The following is a 24,253-nucleotide window of genomic DNA, read 5'->3' as shown; positions in this document are numbered from 1 at the left end:
TTTTGTTCCTAGACATGAGTGAGCTTGGATAAGTAAATCATTTTCTCTTTTAGTCTGTTTGGGCTTCTGTAACAAAATATCATAAACTGGGTAGCTTATAGATAATATACATTTATTTCCCACAGTTCTGAAGGTCGGGAAATCCCCAGGCCAGCAGATTTGGTGTCTGGTGAGGGCCTGCTTTCTGGTTCACAGAGGGCGCCTTCCGGCTGTGTCTTCACATGGTGGAAGTGGCAAGGGGTCTCTCTCCGGCCTCTTTTATTAGGGCACCGATCTCATTCATAAGGACCCTGCCCGTATGACCCAATCACTTCGCAAGGCCTCCACCTCCTAACACATCACCATGAGGGTTAGGATTTCAACATATGAACTTTGGCGGGATATAAACATTCAGACTATAGCACCCTGAGAGTAAAAATGAGATAATAATACTTATCTCTTTCTTCCAACGAAAAGATAAGGTGAAGTTAAAAGGAGGATATATATAAAATGTGAATTTCCTGTGCAAAATGTGTTAAAGAGTTGTCTAATTGCTTCATAAGGGAATTGCTTTGAGACTAGGCCTATTGATCTAGAATAAGTAGTCAATTTGTAGTCAGTTCCCTAGGCAATAGACATTGAAAAGGTTTTTGGTTTTGTATTCTACAAATAAAGCAACCTATTAATTGAATTCCCCTCAGTGAATTCTTCACTCAGGTGATTCTGGATAGGGCGGGGGAGAGACGCGGCCGCAGCCCAGGCCCCCGGAGCGCCACGGAACCGAACGGTGGTGGCGGAGGGCGCGCCCCTCAGCCCGCGCTCTGCCCGTCGGGAGCTTCCTGGTCGCCCCTGCGGCGGCGGCGCGGGGTGTCAGGCGGACGCGGGGCTCGCCCAGCATGGTCCGGGGAGAGGCTGGGCTGGGCAGGGGAGCCGCCCCGCCTCGGGAGAGGCGGGCCGGGCGGCGCTGGGAGTATTTGAGGCTCGGAGCCACCGCCCCGCCGGCGCCCGCACCTCCTCGTTAGCAGCCGTCCGGAACCAGCCAACGAGCGGTGAGCGGCGCGGGGCGCTGGGGACGCGGCTCCGGCCGGGCAGGGGTGAGGGCACCCGGGCGCTGCTTGGGGCGCGGCTCGGAGGGGTTCGGCTCCCCGGGACCAGGCCGGGACGCGCGCGGAGAGCCCCACAGCCTGTGCTCTGCCCTCCGGGTGCGGGGCGGCGGGCCCGGGGCGGTCGCCTTTGATTCTTGAGGGCGCTGGCGCTCGGGAAAGGTTGGCAGCGCCTTCCGAGACCCACACACGTCCCCGCGGCGGCACGGGCCACCTTCTGCGGAGCCTCGGGGGCTTCACCGCCGTCGCACCTCCGCCGGCTGCGCTCTGCGGCCCCGGAGTAAGCCCCATCCGGTGAAGAGCCGCGGTCTGGTCACCCCAGTCCTGCCAGGTCCCGCTGCGAGGGGAGGCGGAGGGACTCGCTCAGCAAACCAGACGGCCGCTCCAGTTTCTCTAACTGGGGTTGGGGCCGGGTCACCCTTCCCCAGAGCTCGGCCGCGGGGGAGCGAAGGGACTTCTTTTTTTTTTTTTTTTTTTTTTTTTTTTTTTTTTTTTGAGACGGAGTCTCGCTCTGTCGCCCAGGCTGGAGTGCAGTGGCGCGATCTCGGCTCACTGCAAGCTCCGCCTCCCGGGTTCACGCCATTCTCCTGCCTCAGGCTCCCGAGTAGCTGGGACTACAGGCGCCCGCCACCGCGCCCGTCTAATTTTTTGTATTTTTAGTAGAGACGGGGTTTCACCGTGGTCTCGATCTCCTGACCTTGTGATCCGCCCGCCTCGGCCTCCCAAAGTGCTGGGATTACAGGCGTGAGCCACCGCGCCCGGCTGCGAAGGGACTTCTGAGGACTGCATAGGGCGCCTCCCGGAACCCACAGCTTGGCTCGCCCGGCCCCTTTTGAGCATCAGCTGAGGCTGGACTCGGAGGAGATCTCTCTGTGGGGCGCGAATGAGTTCTTCCACGAGGACCAGCTGCGGCCGGGCTGCAGCCGCTCTCTGGTTGCTGATCCCACAGAAATGGTGCTTGCCCCATGGCCTGAGTAGGCATGACCCGGCTTAGCGAAGACTGCAAACTCTAAGCTTTTCCGAATCAAATGCCCCTCCCTGCCCAGACTGTCTGTGCCGAGGAAGTGTTGGGTGTGGCAGAATGTTGGTCCTAGTGTGCAGAGCCCTAGCGGGGGACTCCCAAAACATGTTTGAGAGTTTATTCTGAATTATTGGGTGCTCAAATAGAAACACTAAAACGATTGCCCTCTGAGAAGTAGGCGCTAAGGGCCAGGGAATCGGGGACGCATGGTGGAGGCTGGGACTTAGGCCTCAGTCTTACCCTTCAAGTTAGCCATGCCGATTCCAGAGACTGCGGAATGTTTGTAAAGTGACTCTGGGAGTTGGGTTGCTGCACAATGAGGACACCTGGACCTCAGTGACCCAGGCTGTTTCTAGGATTGTGGGAAAGGAATGGGAGAAGGCTCAGTTAATTCTGAAGAAAATGAGGCTGATACAATGAACCACTTGGGCACAGAGCTTGAGAAGTAAAAGCTGTCGTCAGCTTCCAAAGTTCTGATTTGTTTACTTCAAGGTTTTTGTTTTTTGTGTTTTTTGTGTTTTTTGTTTGTTTTTTTGAGACGCAGTTTCACTCTTGTTGCCCAGGCAATGGCACGATCTCGGCTCACTGCAACCTCCGCCTACTGGATTCAAGCAATTCTCCTGCCTCAGCCTCCCGAGTAGCTGGGATTACAGGCATGCGCCACCATGCCCGGCTAATTTTGTATTTTTAGTGATGGTGGTGGTGGTGATGGGGGTGTCTCTCCATGTTGATCAGGCTGGTCTCGAACTCCTGACCTCAGGTGACCCACCCGCCTCGGCCTCTTAAAGTGCTGGGATTACAGGCCTGAGCCACTGCGCCTGGCCTACCTCAAGTTTATAAACATTTCATGCTAGGAAATTGTGTGTTTCCATGAAAGGTAAAGTTGAATAATGATCATTTACTTTTCTCCAACAATGGTCTCCCTTTTAGACATTGACTCTAAATCCTTAGGGTAGGGTCTCTCATTCTAGGGATGATCATACCCCATCCTTGATCTTTGGGGGATTTAAGCAGCTTCCTAAATTCATATTTAGAGGTGACATTTAAAATCAGCACTTAGTCCAGATTCTGGAGAGAAGTTTGATGATGGTCCTTGAATATTTAGCACTTAGAAGTGCTAGGAGGATGCCTCAAAAGTTACGTAAGAAGCACAAGAGGACGAGTACCGCCTGATGGATTGACCCTGAAAACTAGTTGTGTCCAAGTAGAATAGGTGTCTTGCTCTGTTAAGAGGTCTTTAATCTATGATAGTTCGCTGTGCTACAAATATGCATAGGTGCTTTATAAAGACTTTTCACTTAGTGAGGTCAAGAGGCTAATGCTGGTCTCATGTATAATTTAGGTACCTTTTTACATAGACCTTTCATTAGCCAGACTATAAACCTTAACTGCAGCCGAGACCTATGTTCATGTAGTATGCCTTCAGAATCTCGTGTTGACCTTAAATGCCAAGTGACTTGTAAACTTACGTACTTGATACTTGCGGTAACTGATCTCAAACATAGCTCTTCTTTCCTGTCGTTTGGGACACAGGCTCCCACTCAAGGGTAGCTCCTTGTGTCTGGTGCCTGAACTGATCTTCTCATTAAATTCTGAGTGGGTAACTTGAGAGCCAGGCTAGGCAGTGCTTGCTGTATACTTCCAGTTGGCTATTGACTAAGTGTCATGTGTTCTCTTTTGACCCCTGTTCAGCTTTTCCATAGCGGGAAAAAATCAGTCACTGAGAAGCAGAAAGTAACTCTACCTTCCTTGATGCCAGGGAGCTATGATGAGAAAGAAATCCTAGGAAAGGACCAGTTCTCTTTATTCCAACTTAGCATCACTGAATTTGTCTTTGGAAAATGGGCTTTCCTCAAATCCTGCTCTGTGTTTCAGCAAGGACAGAAAGTAGACTGCCTCTTGTGCTACTTGAGGAGCAGTGTGGGGCAGTGCCTAGGGGCTCAGGAAACAGTCTTCTTCCGTTACAGCTTGCGTACAGGTCAGGGACCTTTATGAGCAGAAATTTCAGAAGTGTTCCTGGGAACCCAGACAACCAGACTGATTGCTGGGTGGGCCTAGAATAGCATAGCGCAGCTATGCTTTGTTAAAGGGAAAAGCTACCAGTTAACTGATTAAAATGGTCTGTATTCTAACTCATGTTTAAATTCCTTATTCCAAAGCTACACTGAACTGCTTACTGTAGGTGTTTACAAATGTGGAGACCCAGCTAGTATTTCTCTACTTTTAGTTTATTTTTTGAAGTGTTTTTTTTTTTTTTTTTTTTTCCCTCTGACTCTTCAAAATTCTCTGATCCTGGAAACACCAGGATGGGGTTCACATATCTATAGTGTCTGTAGAGTGGGAGGATTTCCGACATTTGATTGTATGTCTCTCTCTGTAAACTACTCATCTGAAAAGAAAAACGAAAAAAATTTTCAGGCAAGTAAGGATGATATTTATCTGAATAGATGTCTTTTTTGTTTTCCTGGAAGTTTTGAGGTTAATAATCTTGATTTCAAAAGAGCATCAGTTATAATGCTTTTTTTTTTTTTTTTCCTTTTTTTCTTGAGATGGAGCCTTGCACTGTCTTCCAGGCTGGAGTGCAGTGGTGCCATCTTGGCTCACTGCAACCTCTGCCTCCCGGGTTCAAGCAATTCTCCTGCCTCAGCCTCCCTAGTACCTGGGATTACAGGTGCCTGCCACCACAGCTGGCTAATTCTTTGTATTTTTAGTAGAGATGGGGTTTCACTATGTTGGCTAGGCTGGTCTCGAACTCCTGACCTCATGATCCTCCCGCCTTGGCCTCCCAAAGTGCTGGGATTACAGGTGTGAGCCACTGCGTCCGGCCTATAATGCTTTTCAAAAAAGAAATCTCATGGTTGGAAGTTGACATAATCAAAACCGTACATACCCAATTTTTGGAAAGTACACTTTATTGGTTAAAATATGGTTATAATTAGCAAAGTGACTACACAAAATGGCATTCTTGTATTAAATATTCAATATTATTTTGTGCTTGAATGAATCACCCAGTTAGTTTTCTGACCAAAACACAATCCTTTTTAAATTTTGTTTACAATTTCAGTGTGTTATGTAGTTACAGATGAGTTAGTCAGAGAATTAATTTCCCAGTGAAGTAATTAACACTTTCAAAGGACTGTACTTTAAAATTTCAAAGTGTGATATTTTCTATTGGTGTAGAATGAGCCTAAATAAGGAGTAAAAAGACACGAGCCCTACTCCTTGATCTGCCAATGACAGATGACTTTGGACCACCATGTTATCTCTCTGAGCCTCAGTTTCCTTATGGTGAGAACACAGGAGTCTCCCCCTTATTTTCAGGGGATGCATTCCAAGACCCCCTGTGGATGCCTCAAACCATGGATAGTACCAAACCCTATATATACTGTTTTTTTGATCTGATAACCAAGCCTGCTACTAAGTAACTTGTGGGTGGGTAGCATCTGCAGTGTGGATAGGCTGGACAAAGGGATGATTCATGTCCCAGGCTGGACAGCGAGATGGCAGGACAGTACAAGATTTCACCACAAAGACTGTCATTATAACTAAAATAGATAAGGTATGTGAACATGCTTTATAAGCTGAAAAGCACCACACAAATGCCAGGTTCTAGTGGCCTTGTCTAATATGTCAAGACAGAATCTATACTGCTCTCCAAGGTGGTGTTGAAACAGTGGAAATGCAGTGAGAGCTGCTTTGTTTCCCAAACTGGATTTGGTTAGATTGGAAAATAAACTAAACATGCTTGAGCGGAGGCTTTGAAAAGAATAAATATTAAATTATGGAAATGCCTTCTTTATTTGACTTTCTGGTTGGAATCAGCCTTTAAACACATCTTAATTTGAATAGAGTGATGTTAGGACCCTTTATAAAGCAAATTCAGGCTAGTTTGAACAATTGAAACTACCTTTTTAGTTTTGTGGAACCACGTGTATACATTCATGTAGGGATACACTGCTAACTAGCTAGATTGGCGGTCCTCAACTAGCCATGATTTTGCTCCCAGGGGATATTGGCAATGTCTGAAGACATTTTTTTTTCCTTTTTTTGGTAGAGACTGGGGTTTCGCTATATTGCCCAGGCTGGTCTTGAACTCCTGGGCTCAAGCAGTATTCCCGCCTCAGCCTCCCAAATGACTGGGATTACAGGTGTGAGCCATCACACCCGGCCTGAAGACACTTGGTTGTCACAAGTTGGAGTGTGGTGTGCTGGAGTTCTGGCAGCATATGTAATGAAGCCAGCAATGCTGCTGAACATCCTACAGCGCACAGGACAGTGCCCCACAGCAAAGCATCTGACCTGAAGTGTCAGTGGTCCTGAGGTTTACAATAAGCTCCTGTGCAATGAGGACATTTAAAAGAAATCAAAATGTTGATAACATTATTGCTGGGTCTTTGATATGTTGCCTTAGGCTGGAAGAAGTATGTGTAATTAAAGGAACTAAGCTTTCTGCCCACCTTGAAGTTCAAGATTGTTTCCTACTGGCATCCAAAATGAGGGAGACTTTCTTTTCCTGAATTAAAAATTTTCATTTATTTTCCTTTTCTGTAACAACTCTTCTCTCAAGTTCCCCCTCCTCTAGCAACACAGTTTCTTATACAATAGTGTGGCAGCCTTTTGGGGAAGGAGGCACATGCAGAGGAGCTCACAACTTTTGCTTTAAAAAGCCAAGCACTACAGGATGTAAAAAGTAAATGAAAGATGCAGTAACCGCTGGAGTCACCGTGACTTCCCTGTCAAGCTGCCAGCAGTTCCCTAGGTTGGAAAATGGGCATGGTCATAACCTAACCACTTCTGAATAGGTTTCAGAATGACCATGTTCAAAAAGAGATGTGTGGCTGGATGTGGTGGCTCATGCCTGTAATCCCAGCACGGTGGGAGGCTGAGGTGGGAAGATCACTTGAACCCAGGAGTTTGAGACCAGCCTGGGCAACATAGTGAGACCCGGTGTCTACGAAAAAAATAACTCAGCTGGGTGTGGTGTTGTGTGCCTGTAGTCCCAGTTACTTGGGAGGCTGAGGTGGGAGGATCACATGAGCTTGGGAGGTGGAGGCTGCAGTGAGCCCTGAAATCATGTCACTGCACTCCAGCCTGTGCAACAGAACAAGACCCTGTCTCAAAAAAAAAAAAAAAAAAAAGAGGTGCAAAAATATTTTAGTCAAAGGTAATGTCTGACTATAATATAAATAATAGCAGTATAGTACAGGATGAGCATCCCCAGAGCAGAAATCTGAAATGCTCCAAAATCCCAAACTTTTTGCATGTCTGCATGATGCTCAGAGGTAATGCTCTAAAGAAATGCTCACTGGAGGTCTTGGATTTTGGCTCTTCAGATTAGGGATGCCTAACTGGGTATATGGACATATTCCAAAATCTAAAAAAAAAAAAAAGGAAATCAGAAACACTTCTGGTCCTATTTCAAATAAGGGATACTCAACCTGTATAAAATATCCAGTGTGTATAAATGAAGCATGTTAAGCTCTAGGAGGAGCTCTGCCTGTTTGAGTTTTACCACAAAAATGTAATATTTTGTGCTTTTCTTTCTTTCTTTTTTTGAGACGGGGTCTCGCTTTGTCACCCAGGCTGGAGTGCAGTGGTGCAATCACAGCTCAGTGCAGCCTTGACCTCCTAGGCTGAAATGATCTTCTCACCTCAGCCCCTCAAGTAGCTGGGACCACAGGCTGCACCACCACACCTGGCTAATTTTTGTATTTTTCATAGAGACAGGGTTTTGCCATATTGTCCAGGCTAGTCTTGAACTCTTGGGCTCAAGCAATCCGCCCACCTTAGCCTCCCAACGTGCTGGGGATTACAGGCATGAGCCACGCCCAGCCAATATCTTGCATTTGAATCAAGTAGTGGACATTTATTGAATCCCTTGGGGCGATGTCATTTCTAAAAGTGATTGAGTAAATATCACAGGTAGGCAATCAAGGATATTCTGGTTGTTTCAAGGTCTACGTAATTCAGGCCATGGCACAGGTGATCCTGAGCTTAGGAAGTACTCACCCATGCCTCAGGGGCCCAACTGCCCTCCTCCCCTCACAGCTGGAGCACCTGCAACAGCTGTGAAGCATCTTGTGCTTTAGGAGCCTTGACATGGGAAGGAACAGGAGAAAGCAGGATTGATGTCTCCAGACCACCCCTTGTGGCAGCTTTGGGCAAGGCAAACCCTCTTTGGTAGCATCTTACACCCAAATATTTTTTTCTTTCACGTTGCCTGAATTTTTTCACCTTAGTTTGTTGTACTGCCAAAGATTTTATTTGGAATAACAAGTACCTTTAAAAAAAGAAAGCACATACAAACTTCAGCTGCCCTTTGAGGCTTAGCTCCAACAGCACTTTTCCTTTCCTTCTTAGAAGTAAGCTTTCTGCGTTTGAATTCCTACAGCACACATTCTAACTCATAGCATTCGTGACTTGTTATTTCACATTTCCATGGATGCATCTCATCTGCCTTGCTGGACTGTGGGCCCTTTGGCTTTTTTTTAAATTCTTAATCTTTATGGGTACATAGCAGGTATATATATTTATGGGCTACATAAAGATGTTTTGACACAGGTATGTAATGCATGATAATCACATCATGGAAAATGGGGCATTCATATTCTCATTTATTTGTGTTACAAACAATCCAAGTATACTTTTAGTTATTTTCAAATGTACAATGAAATTATTGACTATAGTCACCCTGTTGTGCTGTCAAATATCAGGCCTTATTCATTCATTATAACTATTTTTGTCACCCATTAACTATCCTCACCTCCCTCCCACTCACCCACCCCCACTACCTTTCCCAGCCTCTGGTAACCATCCTTCTACTCTATACCTCTGTGGGCTCAATCGTTTTGAGTTTTAGATCCCATGGCCCCTTTGACCATGCAGATCATGGCCTATTCATCTTCGCACCTAGACAGGAGCCTGCGCAGTGCCTGACCAAGAGCAGGCATAAGTGTGTGCAAATAGAGGAATAAATAACAGGGCAGCAACTCTGTCTGGAGGTCATTGTCTTTCCTGTCTCAGTAGGAATCAATCACTGCTGATCTTCAAAAACCCAGAGGAGGGGATGGGGCAGTTAGTGGGGACAGAGGGCAGATGGGCAAGATGAACACACCAAACCCTTTATAAGGAGTAAGGAAGGAAGGTGAAGAAGAACCTAAGAGAAACCATGACTGTTTACATTTTTCACCTGGAAAAGGGACAGGACCTTTTCTTCCTCCCTGCCTCCTCCTCCCTCATGCATTGTATGGCCTCTTGGTCTCAGGATTCAGAGCACAGGCTAGTGTGATGGAAGTTTAAACTTGTGAGTTATATTTAACTCACAATCTAGCTGGAAAGCATCCCTGCCCCTTGAGGAGATGTTGTGTGGTCCCACACTACTGACTTAAGCATAATGCCTAGAGATTGACTAGAACTGCACAATGAACTAGTGGTGAGGTTCAATTTAATGGAAATTGGTGAAAGCTTTCAGGATCAAATGATAACCTTTGTCTCTTTCTTTCTCTCAGGAAAATGGCAGACAATTTTTCGGTAAGTGTTTTATGCCTGTTTCTTACCCTCGATCAACTCCACATGGTTGAGGGTTGGGGGTTTTGTTTTTACCATGACTTTCCCTTTTCACTCTCCCACTGTGTGGCTTCCCCTAGACTCATTTGTCCAACGAGGGCTTGTGAGCTGGAGCCTTGTTTTTCCAGCAGCAGATTTGGGAAGAAAGCCAGGCAGAGCAAGGCCTGGGACTCACTCACAGTAACCCTTTCACCAAAAGGCCCAGGGCGGAAGGGAGTGGACTCTGCTGGCAGGAGCTGAGAAATCCTCTGAGTAGCGGGAAGCGCGGTACAGTCTGGGCATTCTGATGTTTGTGATTGTTTTTCTCACAGTGATTAAAAAATATGTGCTGTAAATAGAGGAGCGCTAGCTCCTGACTTGGGCTAATTATGAAAATGCAGCCCTCCCTGATTTGAGACCTTGGGAAGCAAGAACAAAGTGAAAAAGCATATGTAACCCCAACGTCTAATTTTAGTCTTAGACACTCAAAACTATTAACAAGTGGAAAAAGTATAATGATATGCATGTAATGCCTTTGCTATATTCCTCTCCTTCTTAGATCACATATTCCTATTTCCCTGAAAATTCTGCTTTTGAGAATGCTTTCTGTCCTGTAATTGTTTATGTCTTTCTTTACAGCTCCATGATGCCTTATCTGGGTCTGGAAACCCAAACCCTCAAGGATGGCCTGGCCCATGGGGGAACCAGCCTGCTGGGGCAGGGGGCTACCCAGGGGCCTCCTATCCTGGGGCCTACCCCGGGCAGGCACCCCCAGGGGTTTATCCTGGACAGGCACCTCCAGGCGCCTACCCTGGAGCACCTGGAGCTTATTCCGGAGCATCTGGAGTCTACCCAGGGCCACCCAGTGGCGCTGGAGCCTACCCATCTCCTGGACAGCCAAGTGCTCCTGGAGCCTACCCTGCCACTGGCCCCTATGGCGCCCCTGCTGGGCCACTGGTGAGATAGCATTCCTCCTTTCATGTACTTGGCATGCAGAGGGCTTCAGGGAGACCCTGAGCTTTAAACCTGCTGTGACAGCCACTTCTCAAGGGCCAGCCATGGGCATATGTTGGTAGAATCGAAAAATTAAGTGTTCATGTTGAGCTTATTGTGTGTGGTTAGTATAAACAGAAGGTAATGAATATTTTGAAGGCACTGATAAAGCTGCTTATTAATATAAACCAAAATTGTAGTAATGGAGAACATTTTGGTTATTATTAACACTTACTGAGTACATGTCAATAATATGCATCTACCTGGATGATCTAATTTAACCCCATTACCACCCTATACGATACTGTTAATAACCCCATTTCACATGTGGGGAAATGGGGCAATACAGAAGTGATATAATTTGTCCAGGGTCATTGAGCAAACAGGTAGAGGAACCAGGGTAATCTGGTTTTGAAAAACCTTCTAAAGATAATTTTGTGATCTAAGGGTTGAATTTTCATGCAAATTAAAATATGTCTTAGCAAGTGAATTCTAAATGTAAAACATAACTCCGTGGGGGATCCAGATACATCTCAGCCACAGGATCCTTCCTTTCCAGATTTATAGTCTAGTTAGATGATAAAACATATAATAAATATGAGGAAAGAGCTAAGTACCAGTGTGGGATTAGACCATTTCAGAACTATGCAGAAGATGGCACAAGATAGCATTGTCTCCTTTTAGGTCGGTTCAGAGTAGAAAGACTTGGGGGAGTGGGTGGCATTGAGATGGGCCTATGCCAGAGATGGTTAGTCAGTTGCAGAGAGAGGGGGACATGAAGGCTGTGGAAAGGAACAGGCAGATGTAAGAGAGATGACAGAGGAAGAACCCCCAGAACCTACTGATTATGTCTTAGAAGACATAGAAGACTCTGACTTTTCAAGGCTGAGCAATTAGAGCCATCAGCAAAGCTTTAGCCCAAACTGGGAACTCATGAAGGGGAACTGATGGGGGAGGGGGAGGGAAGACCATTCTAGTTCACACTTGTTGAATTTGAGGCACTAGCAGCAAATCCAGGTGGGAAGAAGTACAGGACTAATACACATCAGGACTAGAAAGAAAAGATTTGGATAGGCTGGCTGTGGTGGCTCATGCCTATAATCCCACCACTGTGGGAGGCTGAGGCAGGAGGATCACTTGAGTCCAAGAGGTCGGGGCTGCAGTGAGCTATGATCACACCACTGCACTCCATCCTCAACAACAGAGACCTGGATTTTTGAAACCTTGTCTCAAAAAATGAAAAGGCTGGGGTGATAGTTAAACCCAGAGGGAAGCCTTAAAAAGGGAAAGAAAAGAGGCCATAAATAAATAGAGCTTTGGGGATATTCACAGTACCTTGAATGTAGATGGTCAATAAACATTTGTGGAATGAACCTCAGTTTTAACAGTGTTCATTCTATAAATATTGAGTATCTGCCACGTGCAAAGCACTCTGCTGGAGCCATGTGAGTACAGACCATATGAGAACCCACAAGCCCAGTATGTGATATGCTGCTTGCCCCCAGGAAGCAGAATAACCACAGTGAAGCAAGTGACATGACAGGGCCTTAAGAGTGATACAAAAATGTTAATGTTGATCACAAGATCTAGCTTAAGCCTTTCCAAAAAATAGCCAACATGAATGAGTAGATTGGGATGGCCATAGTAATGAGACTTACTGATGGCTTTCTTTTCAATTATTTGTACATGTAAGGAGCCTTATCTCTTTGGCCCCTGGGCAAAGTGGCCTGAGAGTCTGGACAGATGGCATATACTAGAGTTATGTGTTTTTCACACATATTAATAGTAATGGAACTTCAGCAACATCGTTTTCTTTCCCTAAAGAAACATGACTCCCATATGTACTTGTTCATTCCCAGTCTGTGCCTTATAACCTGCCTTTGCCTGGAGGAGTGGTGCCTCGCATGCTGATAACAATTCTGGGCACGGTGAAGCCTAATGCAAACAGGTAAGGAGAGCAAAATTAACAAGCCTACCCTATTTGTAGATTGGTTTTTGAATAAAGAATGGCCTATTTTGATTTTTTTTTTCTTGCCCTGTCTTACGGTGCTATTTTGAATTTTAATAAAATTTTAAAAAACTACATATTTAGAATCTTGGCTATACCATCATATAGGATTATCCCATAAATCCATACATATTCCCATATAATTTTGCTAAGCATCGGGGCACTCATAGTAAATGGTAACACACCTTATTCTATACTTTGATATGTATTATGTCAGCTAATCTCCATGGTTGAAGGCAGGATAAGGAATATTGCTTTCCCCTTTTTATAGACAAAACTGAGGCTCAGGTTCTACAGATGATCAGTGGTAGGCCTGGGAACCCGTCTTTTGAGTAGATACTATTTGCTTATGGGTTTGAAGAGATTCTTCAAGTTAAAAACTTCATCATAATAAATCAACCTTTGCTATTGGAAGTGGTTTGATTGATGAGGTGGGCTAGGATGGGGTGAGGCTTTATTTAGGAAAATACATGCTAATTATGGCTGTCCTGGGCCATTTGGCCCTGGTTGTCACCACTGGTTATGTAGTATTTACATATTATACAAAGAAGCTGGCCATGTCCTGAAACCATCCGGGATGCTTGCGCCTGAGGTTAGTGGAAGAATCTCTAGGTCTTATGAACAGTACCTAAATGGTACAGATTCAAGCCATGTACACAGGTTTATGCAAGAATCCATAAACAGTCTCAGTGTCTGTCACCTTGCTCCACATCCTGCCATCAAGAGATGGACTTCACTTCTGATCTGATAATTTCACATTGAAATGCTCATTCGCTCCACCTCAGCCAGCCTCCCCTGTTTCTGCAATGGTAGTCACTATCCTAAGCCAACCCATCTTTCCACACAGCCTAGACAATTTCTGTAAGCACAGAACTTCCCCATACAATAATGCCCGTCTCATAGCAAATTACAAAATATATATATCCTCTATGTCCTTATCCGTATTTCCTCCCAACATCACATAGAACCCAGCACACCTTATCCTGTGCACACAGCACTCATGATTAAATATCTGCTCTCCTCCTCCCACAACCCCTAATGCACACTGAATACCCAGTGTGGTATCCTTGTCTTGTTAAGAGTCATTTCACTGGAAAGTTTAGCTCTAATGCTAGAGATGTAGATTGAGACTGGCAGATCAAAACTAATTCTGGTTGAAATGGTTAATGGTAGTAAACTAAAAAAACTGTTGCTTAGTCCTACAAATTCTATATGACGAACTGCATAGAAAAAAAAAGTACTTAAGGTGACAGAGATGACAACATTGTATATTTAGTCAAATACAAATTCTATTGCTGTTTTTTCCTTACAAGTTTAATCACTGGAAGATCATTTGTGGTTGAATGTGACTTTTACTGGGTGAATCAAAATACAGAGAATCTTTGTTAGTTGGTCTCGAGTGCAGACCTGGCTTTAAAATAAGAATACCTACTGATGATTCTGGTGTTACTGCTCTATAGAGCACACTTTGAGAAACTCAGGGATGGGGTTAGTCAAAGAGGACTTGTGTTTGCATTAACATCCAGGGAGAAGGAACAGGGTCAAAAAGCTAAACTAGCAATTTCATTGGTTCCAGCTCACATCATAGAATGTTTACCACATTTACTATCATGACTTTACAACTTAGCAACAAGATACTGAATATTAACTACCTTATCTCATCCTTGCTGTTTTAGAGGAACTAGGGCTTCTGGTTAATTACGAGGAAGCCAGGCATTTGATGGCTGTTAACTATATAGCTGGCTTGCCTTTACCAGGTATTGAAAGCAAACTGGAAGAGCAGGAAACATTATCTATAGTAAGGGATAAAGTATCCTCAGAGTGGCTCTAAACCTCTGTAAGAAAACCTCGAAGGGTTTTCATGAGTCTGTAAAGGAGGCATTACAGATGAATGGAAATATGATCGAAGACAATGAGGCAAAAAAAATTCAACATATATTGTCTTGCTTACCTTTAGATTTTATGATAGTACATAGAATATCAGGTGTAGGATACTTTCCAGTTTGAACCCATTCTGATTTGCTTTCTGTTCAGAAAAATTTCCTAGGTACTGTATTATGAAATTATTTGCTTTTTAGAAAATTATATTCTTTACTTCGTGTAGATATACAGTTTTAATCATTTTAATAACTGGTCTTTGGTTTAAAACAGAATTGCTTTAGATTTCAAGAGAAGGAATGATGTTGCCTTCCACTTTAACCCACGCTTCAATGAGAACAACAGGAGAGTCATTGTTTGCAATACAAAGCTGGATAATAACTGGGGAAGGGAAGAAAGACAGTCAGTTTTCCCATTTGAAAGTGGGAAACCATTCAAAGTAAGTTATTGCTACTATTATATATTGATAATGTGCATTTCTCATGAGGAATCACTCTAAAACCACAAAGCACTTGAAATGAGTTTTTATCACCTGTCCTAAGGTGCCTAACCAGTGTATCTTCTCCCTGCCCAGGGGACCAGGCTCAGCAGGCTGAGAACATGGCCAGGAATGGCACACTCCACACTTCTTTCAGGCACCTCACCAGCATCACTGCTGCCACCCTTCTGAGTTTAAGCCTTTCTAGAGATGAAAATAATATAATCTTTAACAAAAAAGGCAAAAGTCTTTATGGTACAGTTGTACTGCAACTTTGTTGCTTAAAACAACACAGTTGGGCTGGGCGCTGTGGCTCACGCCTATAATCCCAGCACTTTGGGAGGCTGAGGTGGGCGGATCACAAGGTCAGGAGATCGAGACCATCCTGGCTAACACGGTGACATCCCGTCTCTACTGAAAATACAAAAAATTAGCCGGGCGTGGTGGCGGGCACCTGTGGTCCCAGCTACTCGGGAGGCTGAGTCAGGAGAATGGTGCAAACCCAGGAGGCGGAGCTTACAGTGAGCCGAGATCAGATTGTGCCACTGCACTCCAGCCTGGGTGACAGAGCGAAAAAAAAAAAAAAAAAAAAAGTTGGCATAGAGATCAAAACTACATGTTTTTTATTCTAAAATTAAAGTTTTATGAAAAGTTTATAAATTTTAAAATTAACAAGGTTTCCTTTCCTTTACTCCTTCCCCCATCCTCACAAAAGATTGCAATTTGATGAGTATCTTCCTAGTGTTTTCTGACATACAGCACGCTTTTTATTTGTAAGCACTGCTTCAACAAATATTAGGTCCACAGCATTGAGTTAGGGTTGACTATAGAGTGGTAAATAAAACAGCTGGACTGTAAACTCTTCAACAACAGGGACAAATAAGGACCATAGTCTACATTTGGTGGACATCTTTTCATATCAGAATATTGTTACTTAATAGCATTTTTTTTTTTTTTGAGATGGAGTCTCGCTCTTTCGCCAGGCTAGAGTACAGTGGCATGATCTTAGCTCACTGCAACCTCTGCCTCTCGGGTTCGAGTGATTCTCCTGACTCAGCCTCCCGAGTAGTTGGGATTATAGGTGTGTGCTACCATGCCCAGCTAACTTTTGTATTTTTAGTAGCGATGGAGTTTCACCGTGTTGGCCAGGATGGTCTTGACCTCTTGACCTCGTGATCCACCCACCTCGGCTTCCCAAAGTGCTGGAATTACGGGCATGAGCCACCACGCCCGGCCAATAGTATTTCATTTTTAGATGTGATAATTTAACTAGTACCCTACTGATATAAATTTACAGAATAGAAACACTCCAACCTGGAAATGTTTTACTAAAATACTGTAATAACTATCCTTACAAATATTTTCTTCCTAGAAGCAAATCTTCTAGAAATCTTTGCTTTAAAATATGTATGTTTACAATTTAGATATTATCAAATTGCTGCTTCCAAAAAGATGTAGGAATGAACATCCACTATTGGAAGAGTAGATTTCTCCTACCCTTGCCAAAACTGATTATCACCAATCTTTACAACATTTGCCAAAAGAATCCTACTTTTGTGTTTTTCTTTCAGGTGTTTTAGGCCATACCAGAACTTTTGGTTGTTTTGAGACAGAGTCTCACACTGCCACTCAGTCTGGAGTACAGTGGCAAGATCACAGCTCATTGCAGCCTGTCAACCTCCCAGGCTCAAACGATACTCCCACTTGAGCCTCCTTAGTAGCCGAGACCACAGATGTATGCCACCCACGCCTGGCTAATTTTTTTATTTTTATTTTTGTAGAGATGGGATTTCACCATGTTGCCTGGGCTGTTCTCAAACTCCTGGGCTCAAGAGATCTGCCTGTGCCTTTGCCTCCCAAAGTGTTGGGATTACAGGCGTGAGCCGCCACACCCAGGCTCTTTTAAGTTTTTATGCAGGCAAATCCTTAGCCTTCACCTTTATGGCTTCACTTATATATCCTTGTAATAAATTTGTGGCTTTTAAAAAAAATCTGAATAACTTGGAATTTTTGCTGTAAAGTTACTTTCCCTGGATCTTAACTGGTCCCACGAATGATAAGGATGAAATGTTGGACATCCTGAGTTCAGGCCAGACTGGTTTGAAATTAATGGACTTTTTTTTCCTTTCAGTTGACAAAAAATTGTTTCTATCATGTACATGAAACATGTATATATTGTGGAATGGCTAAATCCAGCTGACATATGCATTACCTCATGTAATAGTTTATGTATATGCCATTTCAGATACAAGTACTGGTTGAATCTGACCACTTCAAGGTTGCGGTGAATGATGCTCACTTGTTGCAGTACAATCATCGGGTTAAACAGCTCAATGAAATCAGCCAACTGGGAATTTCTGGTGACATAGACCTCACCAGCGCTTCATACACCATGATATAATCTGAAAGGGGCAGACTAAAAAAAAAGTCTAAACCTTACATGTGTAAAGGCTTTATGTTCACTGTGAGTGAACATTTTTACATTCATCAATATCCTTCTTGTAAGTCTTAATAAATATTATAGTGAATTACCTGTCTCAATATGTCACTTAATTGGAGTGGTTTATTCTCGATAATGTGCAATGGAAAAAATATGCAGCAATATTAATACTGCATTGGGGCCTCAAGGTTTCCTATACTTGTTAAAATCTTTTTCTTAAGGAAAGAAAGTAAATACTACCTCAAGATTCTCTCTTCCAGAATTTCATTAAAATCAGGAGATGTTCCAAGGAAATTATTCTGTCATTTTCTTAAGGAAATATGTTCAGGAAATGAGAATAGCATTAAGAAAAAGTTTACCTATAGATGACCTATAGACAATTATTGTTAGGATTCTGGTATATTTCTTGACTGCTTTTTAATCTCATTTCTCCTTCTAAACTATAGTTTGCTGCTTTCAGATCAGTAATTTGATATCAATAAAGGAACATCTCCCTGGTTTTTATGAAATCTCTTACAGAGAAAAAAGGTATCTTATATAGTCAGCTTTCAAAATTTAATTGTTCCCATCGTCAACATTCTTACCCATGCCTTTCTACCCTTATTAGCAGCAAGCCCAAAGATTAATAAAATTCCAAAACTAGGATGTGGCAAAACCACTTCATCTCATAGAAGACCAAATTTTTTTTTTTTTTTTTTTTTGAGATTGAGTCTCGCTGTCACCCAGGCTGTAGTGGCGTGATCTCAGCTCACTGCAACCTCCGCCTCCTGAGTTCAAGCAATTCTCTGCCTCAGCCTCCTGAGTAGCTGGGATTACAGGTGCCCGCCACCATGCCCCGCTAAGTTTTGTATTTTTAGTAGAGACGGGGTTTCACCATTTTGGCCAGGCTGATCTTGAACTCCTGACATCATGATCCACCTGCCTTGGCCTCCCAAAGTGCTGGGATTACAGGCGTGAGCCACCACACCAGGCCCAAAATATTTTATACAATACTACCTTTTCACATCTGTTAAATTAGTAATTGTCACAGGTTGGGTTTCCCAGGAAGCAGAGAGATTAGATCTCAAGAGGCTTGTGAGGGAGTGTACTTGCAATCAGTACATGTGGGGATGGGAAAGACATGATTGGGTTGAGGGAGAAGTTGAGCAATAACTTAGCCTACCCTATGGGAGTTCTGAAGCTGGGATTCTTCAGAGCTGCAAGGGGGCCAGGCCTTTTTATACCCCCACTTTAATCAGTCACTGACTATAGGACAGCTGGGAAAGAATGTGACCTGAGAGAACATGGCTCTCTTCAGCTGACACAGCACAGTCCTCACAAGGGATGTCAGCTGAGGGCTGCTGCCAGCAGCACTTCCTGCACCTCAAGGAGTAAGTCCTCTATTGCTAAAGAGGGATGTGGGCAGCATATCATAGCGTATTTCAAAAAATTCGTTACCCCAACATTTGGGTCTTGACTTCTACTCTTATTAAATAAATGGAAGAACATAGCTTTAGAGAAAAGAGAGAACTTGGTTTACACAAAATTACTTAAATCCTCTGAGCCTTGGTTCCTTTGTCTATCAAATGCACAGGTCTTATAGAGTTACTGTAACATTAAGTAAAATATTGTTTGCAAAGGGACTGTCAAATAGTAGGTCCTCAATAAATAGCAATTCCCATTCTATTTTGGTAGAAAAGAACTTTTTTTTTCCTCTGACAATACACTGCATTAAGAACTCTTGCTCTGTCCAAAACAGTTTTCTTTCATTTTGTCTCTAAAAATTTTCCTAATACCTCATAATTCTAGACTCCAATAGCCAAGCACGTTATCTAGTAGGGGACACTGATGGTTGCCTACCCAATATCTATTCCTTGTTTCCTAAGAGCCAAGGTTTTATTCAGGTGTGATCCCAGATTCAACAGGGAATTCTGATTCATTTAAGTCAATCCCCTGCTGGCTTACTGATCTGCAGATGGGGATGTGGCATTAGTTGGTCTAATCAGGCCAAAGGGAAGAACATAACTCTAACTGCCAATAGCAGCCATCTTATGACCCCAAAAAGACCCAGCCGTAGAGGAGAAGCCGACATCAAGGATAACAGAATGAACTAGGAACAGAAAGTTGGACCTTGATGTGATCACTGAGCTATTGATTATAAAGTACCTGGAATCACTTTGATAACTTGTGAAATAATAAATTTCCTTACCGTTAAGCCAGTTCGAGTCCATTCCTTGTTTGAGTAATTCAAACAAGCCATGTAGGAAAAAGAAATATACATAAACTAGGGTTTTCTAATGGCCCAGGGCCATGAACAGCTGAAAGCTTTCTAAACAACTCAGTGATACATCTTATTAAAGATCACATTTACTGACATTGTCTTATTCTGATCTGCTTTATTTTTGAGAGCAAAATATTGTTGTGTCGCATATTGCTTTGTATTAACTGTAAATCTTGGGTTTCTTTGTACCAGTTTTTTAAATGTTCATGTGACTGATATGTTATATGATTGACACGATTTTTTTCAAAAGTAAAAAGCATCTCCTCAATGTCTCTTGGGCATGCCAATGGGAAAATGAAAACAAAAAGGCAAGGACTTAATGGGTACCTCTAATGATTGAACTGTTTGAAACCGCAGCATGTCAAACTGACTTCAGAATCCAGAAAGCTCATGTAAAGAAACTCAGAATACTATGGAAAAATGTAATACCCAAAGCTGTTCAATGTCAACAAATTTAGGATTTCAAACTAAGAATAAAGTGTAAAAAGATGCAAATACTTCTGTCACAGGTTAATATTTCAATTAAACTAAAGAATGTTTATAAGCGCTAAGTATACTTAGCCTTAAGCTTATTCCTTTCAAACAAGAGAGGCAAGGCACAGTATATTTTTTATTCTGTGTTGAAAATGTACAAAATATCCCCACTTCCCTTGAGAAAGAGTATATCTAAAATACACTTTGATAAACAGAGTATTAAAACATTATATGATACTATAGAAGTGAACACAAATACATTTTCTCCAAAATTTCAATAGTCTAAAGAATATATAAGCATTGATAATGTGAAGGAAAATGGATTTATTTTTAAATTCAAAATTCTCCTTGTAGAGGTGAAAAAGTAATCAAGTTACCACCAAAAGAAATGTGTCTGGCATGCTCTTGATGTCTCCTCTCCAGCTGAGTAAATGGATTACTGCACTGTAGACCTGGCTGGAGAACAAATCCAGAGAAGTCAGTAAAGTATCCATCACGAGTTTCACCAAGTAATTCTTCAACATTGCTATAGTAAATTAATAAATAACATAAATAAACCGGGTGCGGTGGTGCACACCTGTAGTCCCAGCTACTCGGGAGGCTGAGGTGGTAGGATCACTTGAACCCAGGACTTCAAGACCAGCCCGAGCAACATAGCAAGATCCCATCTCAAAAACAAACAAAAAGAAACATGTAAATATTTTCCCTATATAACAATAAAATTATAAACAACAATGATTATGCTACTTTCCAGCAGATCTTATTTCAAATGTATATTAGTTATTTTTAAATTGGAAAGGTATATTCAGAATATATGTATAAAAATGTGAATAATATGTAAATGGACTCAACCAGTGTATGCAGAATGAATAAAACTGAGGCCATATCTTAAGCCACTTACAGATTCCATAAATCCTAAACCATATAATAGCACTTAATAGCCCTTTTACTACTGTGTGATCCTGCTGAGATCTTTTTACTCCCTCAAGCCCTGCTTCAAGTTCAAATTATGCTACTGGGGCAAGCAATAATTTGGGTCTAAAATAGACATCTAAATATTAATATTTACAGAAGTGAAAAAAATCAGACTAAATGATAAGGTACTAAGATCTATCAATGAGAAAACATAATTGTGATGTACTTTTAATCACATTACTAATATATTAAAATATTATGATTTGGTAATCTCTGGATTTACTTATAACAACATATATTCTCAGAATCAATCATTCAGAGTTTGATCTGGGAACAGGGTTAAATCAGGTTTACATAAGTTGGCCTTATTCTAAAAGCCCTGATCCTCTAGGTCTCAGTGTATGATTAAAGAAGGCTAAAACCAAGAAAGAATGGTATGCGGGTCACAGTAACACATTTTATTCTGCTCCTGAGACACAGGACAGCCCAGGGCCTGACCACAAAAAAGGCAGCTTTGAAAAATAATGAAAGCCAAGATACACAAGGGTCTTTAAGGAATTCATGGCTTATGGAAGCTAAGTATTTGCCAGGTTTCATGAAGTTAACAAAAACTGTGGTTGTTTGATCCTATATTTGCTTTATGAATGAATTTCTTACATTCTGAGATTAAAGAAGAATAAAACCAAGGCCATTTTCTGATCTACTGTAGTAGTTAGTCCTGGAAAATTCCAAGGTAAGGCTGTAAACCAGAGGTGTAAACCATAAGAATCATTGATGAAGAAAAAAATGACAAATCCCTACTCCAGATCTTTGAAATAAAAATATCGGCCAGGCACGGTGGCTCACCTGAGGTCAGGAGTTCAAGACAAGCCTGGCCAACATGGTGAAACCCCGCATCTCTACTAAAAAATACAAAAATTAGCCAGGCACGGTAGCAGGCACCTGTAATCACAGCTACTCGGGAGGCTGAGGCAGGAGAACTGCTTGAACCCGGGAGGCAGAGGTTGCAGTGAGCCAAGATCACACCATTGCACTCCAGCCTGGGTGCAAGAGTGAAACTGTCTGCAAACAACAAAACAAAAAAATGTCTGGGATGGGGCTGAAACCAATGCTATATATAAACAGCAGGAAAGAGAGCACTTTTAATTCGTGCCATATCAAAGGTATGAATCGGACAGCTCTACTTAATGTGGAATTTACAGTTAATAAGGAATTAGATTCCTGAAGTTATATTTTTGGAATGCATTCATATTATACCCTGAATAAGAGATGAAATGTAAACACTGTATGCCTATGTGCATCTGTAGCTATATATAAATTAACATGGGAGAGATAAGAGCTTTTACAGAATGCTTCACAAAAGGGCTGTCTGAACTAGATTTAGAGGCAAGAGGTCACCAGAAGTAAAAGCAGGGAAGTAGTCACTTAAAATAGCAGGACATAAATAACCAATGACGACTGAAGGTGGGATAGACATAATTTCCCCAGAAGGGCAGAAACTGCCTTATATTTTTCTTGAATCACCTAGAAATATATTCAGACATTCAAGTATCCAGTTTATCAGAGCAAATTTGATAGAAAAACCACATAGAGAAACATATCTTCAGGGTTTAATATTAAAACATATTATATTTTAAAGTATATAAACACCAAATTTTTTCTTCATTCTGTGAAAAATAGTGAGTGAGCAAAACAATGACAAGATACACATTTTAAGCCTTGTACACAAATAGAAAAGCAATATTCATTTTATAAAACAAATCTAGAGTATAAAGGGACTTGTCAAATTAAGTTGGAAAACTTACCGAATCAAGAAGGTGGCATTCAGTAGTGAGACTTTTATCAAATAGTACTGAAAAACAACAAAAAAAATTAACTTTTTAAAGAATATTCTCACGTTCGAGGGTCTTAGAAATGGACAAAACCTTGAAAAATATGAAAAGTTCCACATATCAAATGCTAAGACAAAAATATAGACCATCTTATGCTATACTTTTTGAAAGTAGTTAAATTTCTTGGTTAAATTCTTATCCTTAACTTTGGTATAAAAGGAGTCTTCTGTAAACAAATCTCATACTTGTAATATTAAAAGTACCCAGAAGATGCTGATGAAGAACAGCTAGAAGACATTAAATGTCTGGCCAAGGTTATAACCTTTTGTTTTACCATAGGCCCCAGTTAGATCAGCTACAGAGTAACTGATGAAGATAGCAGGTGGAACTGGCACACATTATAACAAAAATACAGGAGCCATTTCCTATTGCAGAACCATCACAACAATATAGGTAGAACTAGGCAGTAGGGAAGAAAAATAGGATATTTTGAAGAAAGACTTGGGGATATGTGTTGAAAAGAAGGAGAACTGAAAAAAAGCCCAGCCTGACCAATGTGGTGAAACTCTGTCTCTACTAAAAATACAAAAATTAGCCAGGTGCAGTGGCACGTGGGGAGGCTGAGGCAGGAGAATCGCTTCAACCTAGGAGGCGGAGGTTACAGTGAGCTGAGATCACGCGACTGCACGCCAGGTCTGGGCGACAGAGTGAGATTTTGTCTCAAAAAAAAAAGCTTGAGGGAATTTTTCTAATTCATGGTCTTCACTAACAGTGAAGGTTCCTAAATAGTTAGCTCTAATGTAAAATGGACCTTATAGGATAATTTATACCTTAATCCAAGTTCATTTCTTTAATAAAGGCTCATTTAAATATATTTTAAATATCTCACCTGACTGAGAAATTTTAGTTTCCCCTTCTTCTAAGATGCTATTTTGTGAAGCTGTATTTTTTTCAGGGCTACTCATCAAAACATCCTGTGATGTAATCGAAGAATTCAGTTCCATGCCTTCCACAACATCTGAAATTCCTTCTTTTTTGTTAGTATTAATATCATCTGCTACTCCACCAGCAAGAAGAGGCAAACTCATTCCCTCACTGGGTAAACAATCCACCTTCAAGTTTGTCTTATTTACATCCTAGAAGTAAAAATGGCATTAAATTTAATTATCAATTACTTGGAACAAATTTTAAAAGTCTTGTTGCTATTAAATGTAAGAAAAACAGAAGGATGATATCCTGGACACAGGCTTAAGAACATTATAAATCCTACTATCCTGCTTCTTCAACAATTAGTTCAGATAAAATAGAAATAGTATGATTGAAGGCA

At 42.1% G+C, this 24,253-nt stretch overlaps 2 protein-coding genes across 5 annotated transcripts in view; one reads left to right on the top strand and one right to left on the bottom strand.

Moving 5' to 3' along the window:
• Positions 1-891: 891 nt before the first annotated feature.
• Positions 892-17,533, top strand: LOC105481782 (galectin 3). 2 transcript variants are annotated; one of them, XM_011741514.2, is made up of 6 exons: positions 892-1,028; positions 9,612-9,633; positions 10,288-10,605; positions 12,501-12,589; positions 14,801-14,966; positions 17,251-17,533. In XM_011741514.2, exons 2-6 carry the CDS (start codon positions 9,616-9,618, stop codon positions 17,404-17,406), a joined length of 747 nt encoding a protein of 248 aa, XP_011739816.2. In that variant the 5' UTR covers positions 892-1,028; positions 9,612-9,615; the 3' UTR covers positions 17,407-17,533. The 2 variants fall into 2 exon arrangements, with proteins under 2 accessions (XP_011739816.2, XP_011739817.2); XM_011741515.3 differs by lacking the exon at positions 892-1,028 and adding an exon at positions 1,056-1,073.
• Positions 17,534-20,483: 2,950 nt separating this feature from the next.
• Positions 20,484-24,253, bottom strand: part of LOC105481781 (DLG associated protein 5) — a 43,395-nt gene continuing 39,625 nt past the window's right edge. For 2 of the 3 annotated variants that reach the window (XM_011741511.3, XM_071100150.1), the window contains exons 17-19: positions 23,816-24,062; positions 22,900-22,946; positions 20,484-20,635 (exon numbers count right to left, since the gene is read on the bottom strand). In XM_011741511.3, coding sequence (XP_011739813.2) covers positions 20,516-20,635; positions 22,900-22,946; positions 23,816-24,062 — 414 coding nt within the window. In that variant the 3' untranslated portion in view covers positions 20,484-20,515. Of the gene's footprint in view, positions 20,636-20,756; positions 20,848-22,899; positions 22,947-23,815; positions 24,063-24,253 lie in introns of all 3 variants that reach the window. The other variant, XM_071100151.1, reaches the window with a different exon arrangement.

The sequence above is a fragment of the Macaca nemestrina genome, chromosome 7 (genome assembly GCF_043159975.1).
Source record: "Macaca nemestrina isolate mMacNem1 chromosome 7, mMacNem.hap1, whole genome shotgun sequence".
Classification (NCBI taxonomy): Eukaryota; Metazoa; Chordata; class Mammalia; order Primates; family Cercopithecidae; genus Macaca; species Macaca nemestrina.
Note: the sequence above shows the minus strand (reverse complement) of the source record. Positions and strands in the feature narration are given on the sequence as shown.